This window comes from Giraffa tippelskirchi, chromosome 1 (genome assembly GCF_054371585.1).
Source record: "Giraffa tippelskirchi isolate mGirTip1 chromosome 1, T2T-mGirTip1v1.2.pri, whole genome shotgun sequence".
NCBI classification, from domain to species: domain Eukaryota; kingdom Metazoa; phylum Chordata; class Mammalia; order Artiodactyla; family Giraffidae; genus Giraffa; species Giraffa tippelskirchi.
Window position 1 is genome coordinate 211,686,612 of NC_137275.1, and position 13,885 is coordinate 211,700,496.

Consider the following 13,885-nt stretch of genomic DNA (forward strand, 5'->3'; position numbering starts at 1 on the left):
AGGGCGGGAGAGTTTTTTTTCATATATATACATATATGTGTGTGTGTGTGTGTGTGTGTGTGTGTGTATATATATGTAGTGTTGAACTATAGTTCAAAAACTTCATTTTGAAGTTTTGCCTTCTACACATTAGTTAATGAAGGTACGTTAAAAATTATACCAAATGATTGTTTTACACTTACCAATCATGTTGAGTGTTAAGATGCCAGGCACTTGGCAGCAGTAACCCTGGCCACAGCACCCGGGGATACAAGGATACTATTGCTAGACCTCATTGTGTTGGGGAAGAACTGACTGAAGCTTACAAAGTAATTTATGAATTCAAAGTTAGGTATGTCCGTTGTCTTGCTATGCTGTAGGGTTTTCTCAGAACTGAAATCTACTGAGCTTCGTTTGTAAAATTGGGACACAGGTATATGTGTGTATTGTGTTTGTGTATGTTGTAATTTAAATTGCTAACTGTTGTCTTTACCAGTTTTGTAAACCTCATTTTTCTTTGGCCTTCTCTTTCTGGTCTTTGTGTCTACTTTGTTTTCTAGACTCATCTTCTTCAATTGCCTAACAAAAACTTAGTCCTTTTGTTTTTTTAATATATTTGAGAGATCAGGATATGCCTTCTCTGCTTTTTTTTTTTGTAATATTATTTGGCTGCACGAAGTCTTAGTTGTGGCATGTAGGATCTAGTTCCCTGACAGGGATCAAACCCAGGCCCCTTGCATTGGGAGCATGGAGTCTTAGCCACTGGGCCACCAAGGAAGTCCCACGAAAACTTAGTCCTTTTAAACTGGTTTAGAACTTGGTTATAGCTCGGGTCTATCCCTCCTCTGCATTTTTTTTTGTACTATGTTCCTTGTTTGAATACTATCTTGCAGTTTCTGTGTTCAGAACTTAACTATAAGATCTAAGTGAAATTCTACTATATAAAGACTTCCCAGGCCTTTCCAGCTAAATACAGTTTCTACATGTGCTGTTCATCATGTACAGCTTTTGGTGTTTCTTTGACTGTGATTTGACTTAAACAGATTATTTAACTTTTGTAAGTTCTTTAAATGATGGATTTGCAGAACAGAAGAGTATTAAAATTCTTCCCAAGCTGTAAATGTTATGGATAAAGCTTTGGGTTTTAATCTGGAAGCCCTTTTAAACACTGTAGCCAGACTTATACATTTAATTAAAATCAAAGAGTCTGTACAAATTGGACAGCTACTAAGCTTTAAGGTAAATTTTACATACTTTCTGATACATGATTTTCTGAAAACATTTTGCAGTACATCAGGTGATTCTTCTCGGTCAAACCTTTTTGAAGATGCAACAAGTGCACTTGGTAAGTATCTACACGGTAAATTAGTTTATAAGAGGAAAGAGGTTTCGTTTCTCTAGATCATCAAAGTATTCATTTTCTTTTTTTTTTGAAAATGTTCATTTTCATGGTTGCTTATAGTCATGTAGTTAAATGATTTAGATAATTGGTGTTACTGAAGACTTTGTAAATTAATATTCTATCTATTGAGTCATTTAAATTGTGCTGTAAGAGTTAAGCATACTTCTTTCCTTAAAGCAGATATATTTTCCATTTTCCAGATATGGGTTTTAAAATGAAATTTAATCTGTGTATAGGTTTATTATGAAGTGTCTTTGAAATGAGTATAAGATGTTACTAAATCTGCCTCACATTTCATCTTTATTCACCTCCAGCCTTTATTCCAAGTTGTAGCCCTGTAGGTCCCCATCTGCATCTTGTTGCTTGTATTGTACTTACAGTGAAAATGCCTTTTTATCCTGACTTTTTACGTGTTGAGTAATGTCTTTCCATCTTCCCTTCACGCTTATATCTGTCGAAATCAGTTTGGGGTTTTTTGCCCATTTTCCCATTGTAGCTGTCCCTGGTACCGTGCCTGCTGTAAGTGCTCATTATTGGTCTGTTAGCTGGCAACCCCATTCCTGCCCTTTGGTACTCTTCTATACTATAGGAAATGGTAGGGAGGTGGAAGACTGGGAGCAGGTGGGAATGGCAGCTTCAATAGAGGATGGGCTTCTGGATTCCCTGTGTAGCTGCTGCAGCAGCAAGGTTCCAACAGCAGTAGTATCACATAAGATATGGGGTTGGCCCTCTGACCTAATTGAGCTTGAACTCTGTGATGCCCTGATTGCTATGAAAAAGCTGGCTAGTTGCCCATAGCACGTAGGTGCAAAATAGTTGTTTAATCAACCTATGAGGACTTTTTTCTGGGATTATTCTGCTCCCATATATGAGTTTAGTGTCCAGCAAGCAGGAAAACAGAAATCACTCTTAATTTCAAACAGTAAAAGCTTAATCTTAGGAAATTGTTACAAAGGTTCTGGAACAGCTCAAGATTACCCAGGGATGTGTAAAATGCTCTGAGGCCTCAGAGCTGGAACCAGCCTGCACATCCCCCTGATGCTGTTGGAGGCTCTGGCTGTCGCTGTTACGCTTCAGTTTGGATGCATTGATGCTGCCTGGCAGGAGCTCAGGAATGCACAGCTCTAGTTGCTTCTGCTGTGGTCTCTGGTGGTGATGTCTTACCTTTTACATCTGCATCTCTTAGAACTGCCGTTATGGTCTCCGGATCCCTTTACCCTTTAATCTTTAATTTATCCCGTCTTTATGTTGATACCCTGCTTCTTTAAATGTTTCTTTGGCTTCTGTGACACCTCTCTCTTCTTGAACTGTATCTCTGATTGTTCCTTCCTCAGGCTTCCTGGTTAATTCTTTCTATCTTACCTGGCCCTTAAATGTATTGGTTTTTTTCTAGGGTTCTGCTCTCGGTCATAGTTCAAAGTTCAGACCATGGGAATAGTAAATACCACCCATACACAGTTGACCCGTGAATAACACAGGGGTTAGGGCCATCAACTCTGTGTAGTCAAAAATCCATCTATAACTTTACAGTCAGTCCTCTATCCATGGTTTTGCATCTGCAGATTCAACCAGTCATGGATCATATAGAAGTATACTAGGAATGCAGTTATCCAATTATTTGTGGACCTACACAGTTCAAACCTACATTGTTCAAGGGTCAACTGTACTTTTAAGGATTCTCAGTTAAAACTCCAGGACGTATATCCTTCTGACTTCCAAGACTCATTCTTTAAGCTGCCAGCTGGAAAACCTATAACCTCCATAAACTCCTTAGATTCAAAATTGACAAATTTTTTATTCTTCCATCTGATTCTTCTCTTTTGTTCCTTTCTTGCTTCCATCATTGTCCACGCTCTACCAAAGTATTAGCATCAACCTTGACCTCTTCTTCTCTTGACCAGTGAGACTAGGAGTCCTATTGATCTCTGTCCTAAAGTCTCTGGAATCTTTGTTTCTACTACCACTGAATTGCCTCAGCTCACATCCCTACCTTCCTGATGCTCTGGTATTACTCTCTTAACTGGTCTATTCCTTACCACAGCGGAGTTTCAAAAAGGCAGGTTCTAATGAGGTCATTGTTCCTTTTGCAACACCTCCTATCCTAGATGATAAGTTCAGAATTCATTCTTTTTTTTTTTTTTTAATAAATTTATTTATTTTAGTTGGGGGCTAATTACTTTACAATATTGTAATAGTTTTTGCCATACATTGACATGAATCAGCCATGGGTTTACATGTGTTCCCCTTCCTGGACCCCCCACCCACCTCCCTCCCCATCCCATCCTTCTGGATCATCCCATTGCCCCGGCCCTGAGCCCTTGTCACATGCATCGAACATGGAATGGTGTTCTGTTTCACATATGATAATATACATGTTTCAATGCTATTCTCCCAGAACGTCCCACCCTCACCTTCTCCCTCAGAGTCCATAAAATTGTTCCATGCATCTGTGTCTCTTATTCTGTCTCGCATATAGGGTTATCGTTACCATCTTTCAAATTCCATATATATGCATTAGTATACTGTATTGTTGTTTTTCTTTCTGGCTTACTTCACTCTGTATAATGGGCTCCAGTTTCATCCATCTCAGTTCATTCTTAAGCACATTTTCTTCATCACTATTTCTTCTTCTTCTGTCTCATTAGCTCTGTCTGATGTTGTCCATTGTCACTAATTTTCCTAGGAGTCATTTCCCTTGTACATTTAGGATCTAAAATGTACCCAGCCTGCATGTAGACACTTCTATTTGAGTTTATATAACTTGACTAATTAGGAGGCTTGGCATTAACCATTAGATGTGGGAGCTCTAGGGTCTAGACAGCTTGTGTTTGTGTCTCTGTACCATGGCTTAATAGCCATTGGTCAAATTGTTAATCTTTCTGATAAGCCTCAGCCTTATTATAGAGTTCTTGTGAGAATTGAGTGAGAAAAACACTATGTTAAAATAGTATAGTTCTGATACTCCACAGCACTTAATTTTATTATTGATACTGTTTTCTGTATCTGAGAACTAGATTACTGAAAGTATATTGACACTTCAGTGCTTTATGCTAGAATTGTATTAGTGGGTAATTTAAAAGTTGAAATAGCTTAAGTATTTAGGGAAAAGTCATTAAACAAGATACCAAATGTTTAATTTGCTCAGTGATACTTAGTTTTTTAAGCCATACTTTCATAGCTGTTAGAACTTGATTGAAAATTTTGCCATCAACAAAGTAAAAAGACAGCTTATGGAATGGCAAGAAAATACTTGCAGCCATGTATATGTATATGATAGGTCAACATCCTTGGTACATAAAGAACTCATACAACTCATATATATGTATATGATAGGTCAACATCCTTGGTACATAAAGAACTCATACAACTCAATAGTAAAAAAAAAAAAATGGGCAAAGGACTTGAATAGATATTTCTCCAAAGAAGATATACAAAAGTCCAACATAAATATTAAAAGATGCTCATCATCACTAGATGTTAGGAAAACTTGCTTTAAATCAGAGTGTTGTCTGACATTTCCGTAAAGAGTGAGTCGAGGTTGGAGAGATCTCTGGGTAATTACTTACAGAGATAATTGTACCATTTTATATGGTATGAGACATTCTGACTTTCTCGCTTCCAACCTCTTTTTCCCCTCTGCTTTGATAATAAAAGGTGTCAAAGGAAAACAACTTATTACAGCACAATTGATTACTTGAAATGTCCCGGTTTCTTGCTTTCAAATATCAGTTCATTTATCTCCTCTTCCAGGTTGCCAGCCTCATCTTCCTAATTCTGTTACGTTTGTGTTACCTTTGTGCTTGATATTTTTATTATGTGTTTAACATACTGTATTAGTTTTCCATTGCTGCTCTGTATCACAGCTTAGTGGTATAACACAACACATTTATTATCTTACTGTAGTACTGTAGGCTAGAAGTCTGACGTGGAGCTCACTGGACTAAAATAAAGGGACTAAATCATTGGGCTAAAATCAAAGCTGCATTCCTTTTTGGAGACTCTAGGGGAGAATTTGTTCTGTGTTCTTTCCAACTTCTAAGAGACTGACCACATACCTTGGCCATAGCTCCTTCCTCTGTGATCAAAGAAGCACATAGCATCTCTGCCCCTGCTGTTTTCTCTAACTTGCCCCCACTTATTTCTCTGACCCTCTTCATCTGCTTCCCTCCTGCTTTTATGGACCCTTATCATTACATTGGACCCACCCAGGTAATCCAGGATAATTTCCCTAGCTTAAAGTCAGCTGATTAGCAACCTCAGTTCCCTTTTGCCTTGTAACCTAACTTATTTATAGTTTCTAGGATGGGAAGAGGTGGGTTATTCTACCTCCCACATGTATGTTGTAGCAGTTGTATGTGTGTTTTACTTACTCATCGTTGCATTCCTAACATTGTAGTGTCTGACAGTGTATACATACATACACATTGAAATTATGTGGAGAATGTTTGTTTATTAAATTTTCTTTCTCTTTTCCTCTTTCCCTTCTTCCGTCCACACACACATCTTTTTTTAGTGACAGGTCAGTCTTACGAGAATATGGTAACTGAGATCATGTCAATGGGCTATGAACGAGAGCAAGTAATTGCAGCCCTGAGAGCCAGTTTCAACAACCCTGACAGAGCAGTGGAGTATCTCTTAATGGTGAGAAACATTTTGCTTTCTTTGCTCTAGTTGTTTAAGAATGAAATCTCAAAGAAACAGAAATTTTAAACAATAGCAGTTCATAAGATAATGATGATGTATGCTAATTTGCATAGTGCTTTTATTGGGTTGGTTTAATTAATACTTTCATTGACTTTTATTGGGTTTTCAAAAAGTTCTTTTGGGGTTTTCCTTTACGTCTTAGGGAAAAATCACAGCAAACTTTTTGGTCAACCCAGTATTTTTCTTAGTGCATTAACATTTTCTGTTAATAAAGAATAACCTCTTCTAAAAGATTGTGATAAGACTTTGAATCCGAAAATGTGATTAAGTGGATTTTAAAATTGGCTATCCGCTTGGAGTAGTAGTGTCTAACCCAGTTAACCATCCTCTGAGGATGAGAGCTGTGTGTTAGAGGGCTAGGGGTGGGGCAGGTTTTAAAACTAATTGAATCCAACATTTTAGTAGCTTTTTTGCCTGCCAAACATGATCCTGGATGTACTATGTAGAGTGAAAGTTTCAAGTTGGAAGTCCAAGTCAAATTTTGTACTATGTAAATTTTTGTAATTAGTTGCTAGCGTTTAAAAATTGGAAGATTTTGCTGAAAAGTTCAGATAATCTGATTTATCTGGACAGTTCAGCTCCCAGATTTTCACAAGGGTTTAGGGAAAATTTTAGGTTGTAGACCTCCTCTACTAATAAAAGTTTTTAAGAAATAGATTGTTATGGGCATGGACTGAAACCCTTGATATTTATGACAGTGAATATCTGTTTTACAGATGTGACATAAACCAAAAGCAAAGCGTAAAAGTTTGCAATAATATTGGATTAATTTTTTAGTCTTAAGGTTTTATCCTATAATTGTCTTTGGTGTGTTAGAATATTATCAAAAGTCTGAATTACCCTAAACATCATCTCAGATCCTAACTCCTTGGAGAAAACCGTCCACAGTTCAGTCCATTCCCTTGTTTCTAGTTGTGCTTCTGGTAAAAACTCCTTTTCAGAGAGTAGTTTCAGAAGAGTCCCCGTCGTGAGCAGATAACTGCTTCTCCTCCGGTCATTTCCTGCTTACTGGCATGAGGTTCAGAAAATCTTAATATATCATATCTTTTGAATTCTTTTTCCCATTGTCCTCTTGAAAGTTTGTAAAATACTGACAGTTCATTTAATTATCAGTTTGAAATTGAGGAATCATACTGGATTGATAGTTATTGTGGATCTGTTTATGGTGGCAATAAACCTCATTCCTCCCCCAAAAAACGTGTATTACATAAAAACATGGCCTTTCCTTTTATAGAACGGCTTTAATTTATACCTGATTTTGGAATTCTGCATAATTTTAATGGTGTCATCAAATATTTTGACTCAATAGATTTGAAATTTTGAGGTTTAAAAAAATGAATTACTATTTTCACAGTTGCTACTCTTTAGCATCAAATGCAAGTGAATAGATGAGAGGTTCATGAAACTGTTATCCTTTACTTTCAATTGAAGCAAGGATCTGTTTTGATGCTTTTAACTGTTGCTAGTTTTTGATGAATCTATATGAGTGAAAGTGTATAGAAAGAAGAAGAAATGATCTAACAAAAAGCTAAATACTGTGTGTGAGAATTTGAGGTAGATCTGTAGCAGTGGTGATTAACTTTTTACTTTAACTAACTTGTTTGAGAATTTGATGGAGGCTTTTGGACCCTCGATCTGTATATAGTTTGTCCACACTTGATAGCTCCTCATTTAAGGGTTTGAATTGGTGGGTGGTTCACAGTGCCTAGAGGGAGCATCTAATATAGCAGTTATTATCCTACTATTTATTGTCCTTCATTCTTTATATGGTTATGATTTTGGCTTCTGATTTACTGGGAAATGGAAGTGATTACGATTACCATCTCATATTCATATACAATATTCTCTCCTCTATGCTCCTTCTAAAACCTATAAAGATTACATAAAGATTTGATAAGCTATATATGAGAAGTCTTATAAATCATTTTTATCAAAATAGGGTATTCTAAAAATCTTAGTGCAGTTTTAAGTTATAATAACTTCAGAAGATAAACGCCACAAACTTAGAAAAATTATCACCCAAAACGTAAAGGTTCTTTTATACCTATTTGCTTTTTTCTTTCTTCCTTTGGGCTATAGCACACGGCTTGTGGGATTTTAGTTTCCTGACCAGGGATTGAACCCATGCCCTTCGCAGTGAAAGTGCAGAGTCTTAACCACTGAACTAAAAAGTCAGATATGTCTTAATAAGATTTTTGTTGATATTTTGAAAATTTAAATAATTAGCTTTTTAATGTTAGTATTATATGCAAGTTTAAGTGTCTTTGTACCATTAGCCACATTTCAAGGTCTCAGTAGCTGCTTGTGGCTAATGGATATTTTTATTGGACAACATAAATATAGAGGTGTTCCATAATGAAAAGTTCTGTTGGGCAGTGCTGCTGTATTTAATAGCAATATGGATTCATCCATACCACATTGAGGCCATTTCTAATCTTGAATATGTGCAGATTTTGTCTTTATCCTTTACTTTGAATTGAAGCAGACATCTGTTTGATGCTTTTAGAAATTAGACAAGGATATTGAATAGACTTATAAAGTCTCTTACTCTGTGTAATATTTAACTCACTTTGAATGATGAACTATTCTAAAGCTTGGAAATTGCGTTACAGGGAATTCCTGGAGATAGAGAAAGTCAGGCTGTGGTTGACCCCCCTCCAGCAGCTAGTACTGGGGCTCCTCAGTCTTCAGTGGCTGCAGCTGCAGCAACTACAACAGCAACAACTACAACAACAAGTTCTGGAGGTAAAGTGGAATCTTTTGATGGGGAAGAAATGGCTATGAATCTTCAGTGTAAAATAATTTAACCTGAAATACTTTTGAGGTGAGGTTCATTCTCAGAGCATCATAATTCTTAAAATCTCTTTTAGTGTTAGAGAAGGGCCCAGAAGAAACTATACTACGTGGATATAAAAGATACTCTTATATTAAACTTCATCGCTGCAGTTTTGGTAAAGGACATACTCTGTTTAGCTCATTCTGGGGAAGAGATGCTTCCCAGCTTGCGTTTAGTGTTATATTCCGGAGCCATTCAGAATGATTTGCGCACCTTGTCTCTTTCTCTCCCTATAAATATCATAAAATATAATTCCAAAGCCAGTAAGATCTTAATGGTTATTATAGAACCAAGAAAATAAAACCTAGTATATTTAATATCTTGTATCTAGAAGTGAAAGCAAAGCTTGAATTCAGGTATCTTTACTGACCAGCACCCACACTTGCGTTGGCAAAGGTTTGACTAGAAAGCAAAGCCTAGAGCCTGTGATAGGCCTGGGAATGTTCTCTTTCATTCTTCTGTAAAGTTGATAAAGTAATTCAAACTGTTAATTTTGAAGAGATCATTCCTTTATGTATTTCCTAACTCTAATTATGGCAGTCAGCTCTGGTTGATAAAAATCCCTAAGCACTTTGTGTACAGTCTCCCAGAGGATAAGCTTTCATTTCCTGAGATTCAGCCTGGAAATGGAGGAAGCAGAGCTTTGGTTCAGGTTTGGGGTGCTGTCCTGTTCAGTGGCACTTGCTGGATAACTTAGTTTCTGAGTCTTGTTTTCTTCTGTAAAACTAATGTTACACAAAGAAGAGTAAATAACCATGCTCTGTGGCCATTTTAATTTGAATGATTGTCTTGAATAATTCAGGAGATGACAACGTACATCTAGAAAATTCCCACTAATCTTCATAACCTCAAAAGCATAATTCTTTTGTATGCAATTAAAGAGGGTAGGTTTTTTTGTGTTTCTTAGTTTTGGTATATGTATTTCTCAGTAACTTTTGAGCATCAGAAACAACTTTTAATACTTTTTATTTTTACAGAGTATATGCAGGGCACAGGCTCTCAGTATTATTTGATAACTGAGTGCCCAAGGCAGTTGTAGGAAAACTTCGTTCTTTTAGTGTTCTGTTCTCTCTACATTGTGTGCTGTGCTGAGTTGCTTCAGTCATGTCTGACTCTTTGCAACCCCATGGACCGTAGCATGCCAGGCTCCTCTGTCCATGGGATTCTCCAGGCAGAAATACTAGAGTGAGTTGCCATGCCTTCCTCCAGCGGATCTTCCCAACCCAGGGTAGAACCTGCATCTCTTATGTCTCTTGCATTGGCAGGCAGGTTCTTTACCACTAGTACCACCTGACAAACCCACTCTCTACCTGAGCTAGTAGGAGTAATTTCTGCAGTATAAGACTTGGAAGTTGGTACAATTTGAAGATTGTCATTACTTCATTTTATATACATCTTAGAACTCAAATCATTTTTTTTCTTCACAGTGTTTGCTGTCTAAATTATGTTTGTTATTTTTGTTTAAAAATGTTCATGTTTATTTTAGGACACCCTCTTGAATTTTTACGGAATCAGCCTCAGTTTCAACAGATGAGACAAATTATTCAACAGAATCCTTCCCTGCTTCCAGCATTGCTACAACAGATAGGTCGAGAAAACCCTCAGTTACTTCAGGTGACTGTTTAATCAGTTTCAAAAATGGTTAGGATGTATTACATTTTGTAGAAGTCAATGAGCACTCCTTCCCCTCTACCAGGTGTATAAACTGTTCTTCCACGCTACCCTCAGGAGAATGTTATAGAGGTATTGATAAAAAGAGAATTGGGGGTGGGGTGGGGTTAATTTAGTCAAATACTAAGTTTGGGAAACACTTTATTAAAGAATATGAGAAACTCTCACAAAAAGAAATGTTTAATTTTCTAAATGTCTCTTTCTCAAGCTTATTACTAGAGATGCACTGCCTCTTAGAAAACATACCTGTGGGCTTGTTTTACTGTTCAGGTCATGAAGTATTTGAGTTTTGTGTAGCCTTCTACTGCCTGCTAGTTGTGGAAGATAAAAATATCTAGACATATATAATTTCTGTTTTTTCTTTTAGCCATCAAGTAGTTTTTTTAATAGTAATGGTGGGTAGAGTGTTTATGAAAGAGAATTTGAATTCTTTTAGTTCTTCACTGCTTACCTCCCTCAGAAATACTGAGTTTCTTTAATATGCAAGAAATCACATCCTTCCAAAGACTGACTAATCCAGAATCATTCTAAAATAATGCAGTTGCAGAGTTGTAGCTTTCCCTCTTTCTTGTATTGGAGTTCTTATTTTCCTGGAGGTACTTTATATCAATGTGTTGTTCTTGTGTTCTTTAAATCACTGCAGCAAATTAGCCAACATCAGGAGCATTTTATTCAGATGTTAAATGAACCAGTTCAAGAAGCTGGTGGTCAAGGCGGAGGGGGAGGAGGTGGCAGTGGAGGAGTCGCAGAAGCTGGAAGTGGTCACATGAACTACATTCAAGTAACGCCTCAGGAAAAAGAAGCTATAGAAAGGGTGAGTTTAAGTAAGACTTAAACATTCAGTTCCTAGTCACACTAGCCATGTTGCAAATGCTCAGTAGTCACTGGGGCTAGTGGCTCCTGCATTGGGTAGCCTAGGTATAGAGTATTTCCATCATGGAAGATCGTGTCTATTGAGCAGAGCCAAATAGAGTATTATTCATGTAGGGATTGCAGTGGAGACAGTCTCTTCTCAGCCCTACTCTCCATCATGTTCTTTGTGAAGCCCAAGGACCAGCATTAAATACCAGTCTAGCATGAAATTGTTATAAATATATCAAGCTAAAGATTTCATTGATGTTTTAAAATTCAAGAAGAAAAAAGTATACTAGTTCAATTCAAGATTATCCTTTTTTAAATTTATATTTCAAATTTTATTTCACTGTTGTCTCTAAATGTGAATATATGTGTGTGAATTATATAAAATATGTATAGTGAATATCAGAACCTGATATTCTGATTCTCTTTCCACCCTTATCAGATCAACCCATACAGGTTGTACCATTGCAATAACCCTAGTTTTTATGATACTGTGACTAGTCAGTCATCTTCTCTGGGCCCCATGTAAATAGAAAATCATAGAAGTTTCCCCGTCTTATCTTACAAAGTGTTTTGAGGTAGAAATCGAGAAATTTCATATTAAATAACTTAATACTTAGAAAACCATCTAAGCCTTAATTTGTCTTTATGACAGAAGCATATAAATGCTCAAGGTTTATAACGAGTATTTCTTAAAGATACTTTATATATTGTGCTGTTTTACCCCCTCAAATAATAGAAGTGACAGTAGACAATTGCCTCACTTGTTCTATAGCAACTTTTTTTTTTTTTTTGAGACTGTCAGTTCTTGATTTCTTTGTTGGAGAAATTTTCTTTTTGTTGCTTTCGCTTTTGGGGTCGTACAAGAGAACATTGCCTTACCCGAGGTTAGAAGACTTGAGCCTGTGTTTTCCCCAAAGAGTTTTATAGCTCTTATTACAGTTACGTAATGAAAAATGTCTATGCTCCATTTTGAGTTAACTTTTTGTTTATAGTGTGAGGTGTGGGAGTCTAGATTGATATGTTTCGCCTGTATAATACCCAGTTGCCGAGCACCGTTTATTGAAAATACTGCTCTTTAAATTATCTTGGCATCCTTGTTGAATATATGTTGACCATAAGTATGATTGTTTATTTCTGGGCTTTCAGTTCTGTTCCATTGATCATATGTTTATCCTTATGCCAATCCTTCATTGTCTTGATTACTCTTTTATAAGTTTTCAAATTGGGAAATGTGAGCACTCCATATTTTTTTTTCTTTCCCAATATTTTGGCTATTCTGGATCCCTTGCATTTTCATGTCAATTTTAATATTAGCTTTTCCAATTTCTCCATAAAGAAAACCAGATGGTATTTTGATAGATAATTGTGTTTGTGTTTTTGGTTTGGCTTTTTTTTTTTTTTTCTGTGGATGAATTTGGGGATGTTGCCATGTTGGCAATATTAAGTCTTTACCAAGCCATGAACATGGAATGGGATGGGATGTCTTTCCGTATTGAATTTCCTTCAGAAATTTTTTAATCTTCAGTTTGCACTTCTTTTGCTAAATTTATTTCTAAGTATTTTTATGCTTTGACACTGTTATAAATAGAATTGTGTTCTTTTTATTTATTTATTTTTGGCCACACCAACACATGTGGGATCTCAGTTCTCTGACCAAGAGTCAAACCTGTGACCCCTGCATTGGAAGCACAGAGTCTTAACCACTGGACCATCGGGGAGGTCCCTAGAATTGTTTTCTTAATTTCAGTTTTTGGATTGTTCATTGTTCTATGGAGATACAATTTTGTGTATCTTGCAGTTTTGTATACCAAAACACAATTTTGTGTACCTTCCTGAACTCATTTGTTAATTCTTAATTTGTGTGTGTTCTTAGCATTTCTATATGTAAGATCATTTGAAGGTAGACATAGTTTTACTTCTTTTTCAATTTGAATGTCCTTTGTTTATTATTATTTACATATTATTTATATTTATTTATTTGCTTAATTGCCCTGCTAGAACCTCCTCTATTGTTGAATAGCAGTGATAAGAGCCAACATCCTTATCTTGTTCCAGATATTAGAGGAAAATGAAATATTAAGTCTTTCACCATTAAGTTTGATGTTAGCTGTGGGTTTCATTAGATTCCTTTTATCAAGTTGAGGAAATTCTCTTCTGTTTCTATTACATTGGATGTTTTTATCACAAAGGATGTGAGATTTTGCTAAATTGTGTGTTGATTGAGATGATCGTGTGATTGTGTCCCTTTTTCTGTCAGTATACTTTGTTGTGATCATTGATTTTTCTATGTTGGCTCAGCCTTGCATTCCTGAGATGGATCCTCTGTGGTCGTGGTGTTTAATGCTCTTTACGCGTTGCTGGAATTGGTCTGCTAGTGATTGGTTGAGGGTTTCTGCATCTTCATTCATAAGGAGTATTGGTCTGTAGTTTTC

The 13,885-nt window shown here is 36.4% G+C and overlaps 1 protein-coding gene across 3 annotated transcripts in view; it reads left to right on the forward strand.

The window, feature by feature from the left end:
- The window catches only part of RAD23B (RAD23 nucleotide excision repair protein B), a 44,913-nt gene that overhangs the window by 26,435 nt on the left and 4,593 nt on the right, over positions 1-13,885 (forward strand). For all 3 annotated transcript variants that reach the window (XM_081525609.1, XM_081525599.1, XM_081525588.1), the window contains exons 5-9: positions 1,269-1,324; positions 5,895-6,022; positions 8,698-8,830; positions 10,408-10,535; positions 11,236-11,406. In XM_081525609.1, the coding sequence (XP_081381735.1) occupies positions 1,269-1,324; positions 5,895-6,022; positions 8,698-8,830; positions 10,408-10,535; positions 11,236-11,406 (616 nt within the window). The remainder of the gene's footprint in view (positions 1-1,268; positions 1,325-5,894; positions 6,023-8,697; positions 8,831-10,407; positions 10,536-11,235; positions 11,407-13,885) is intronic.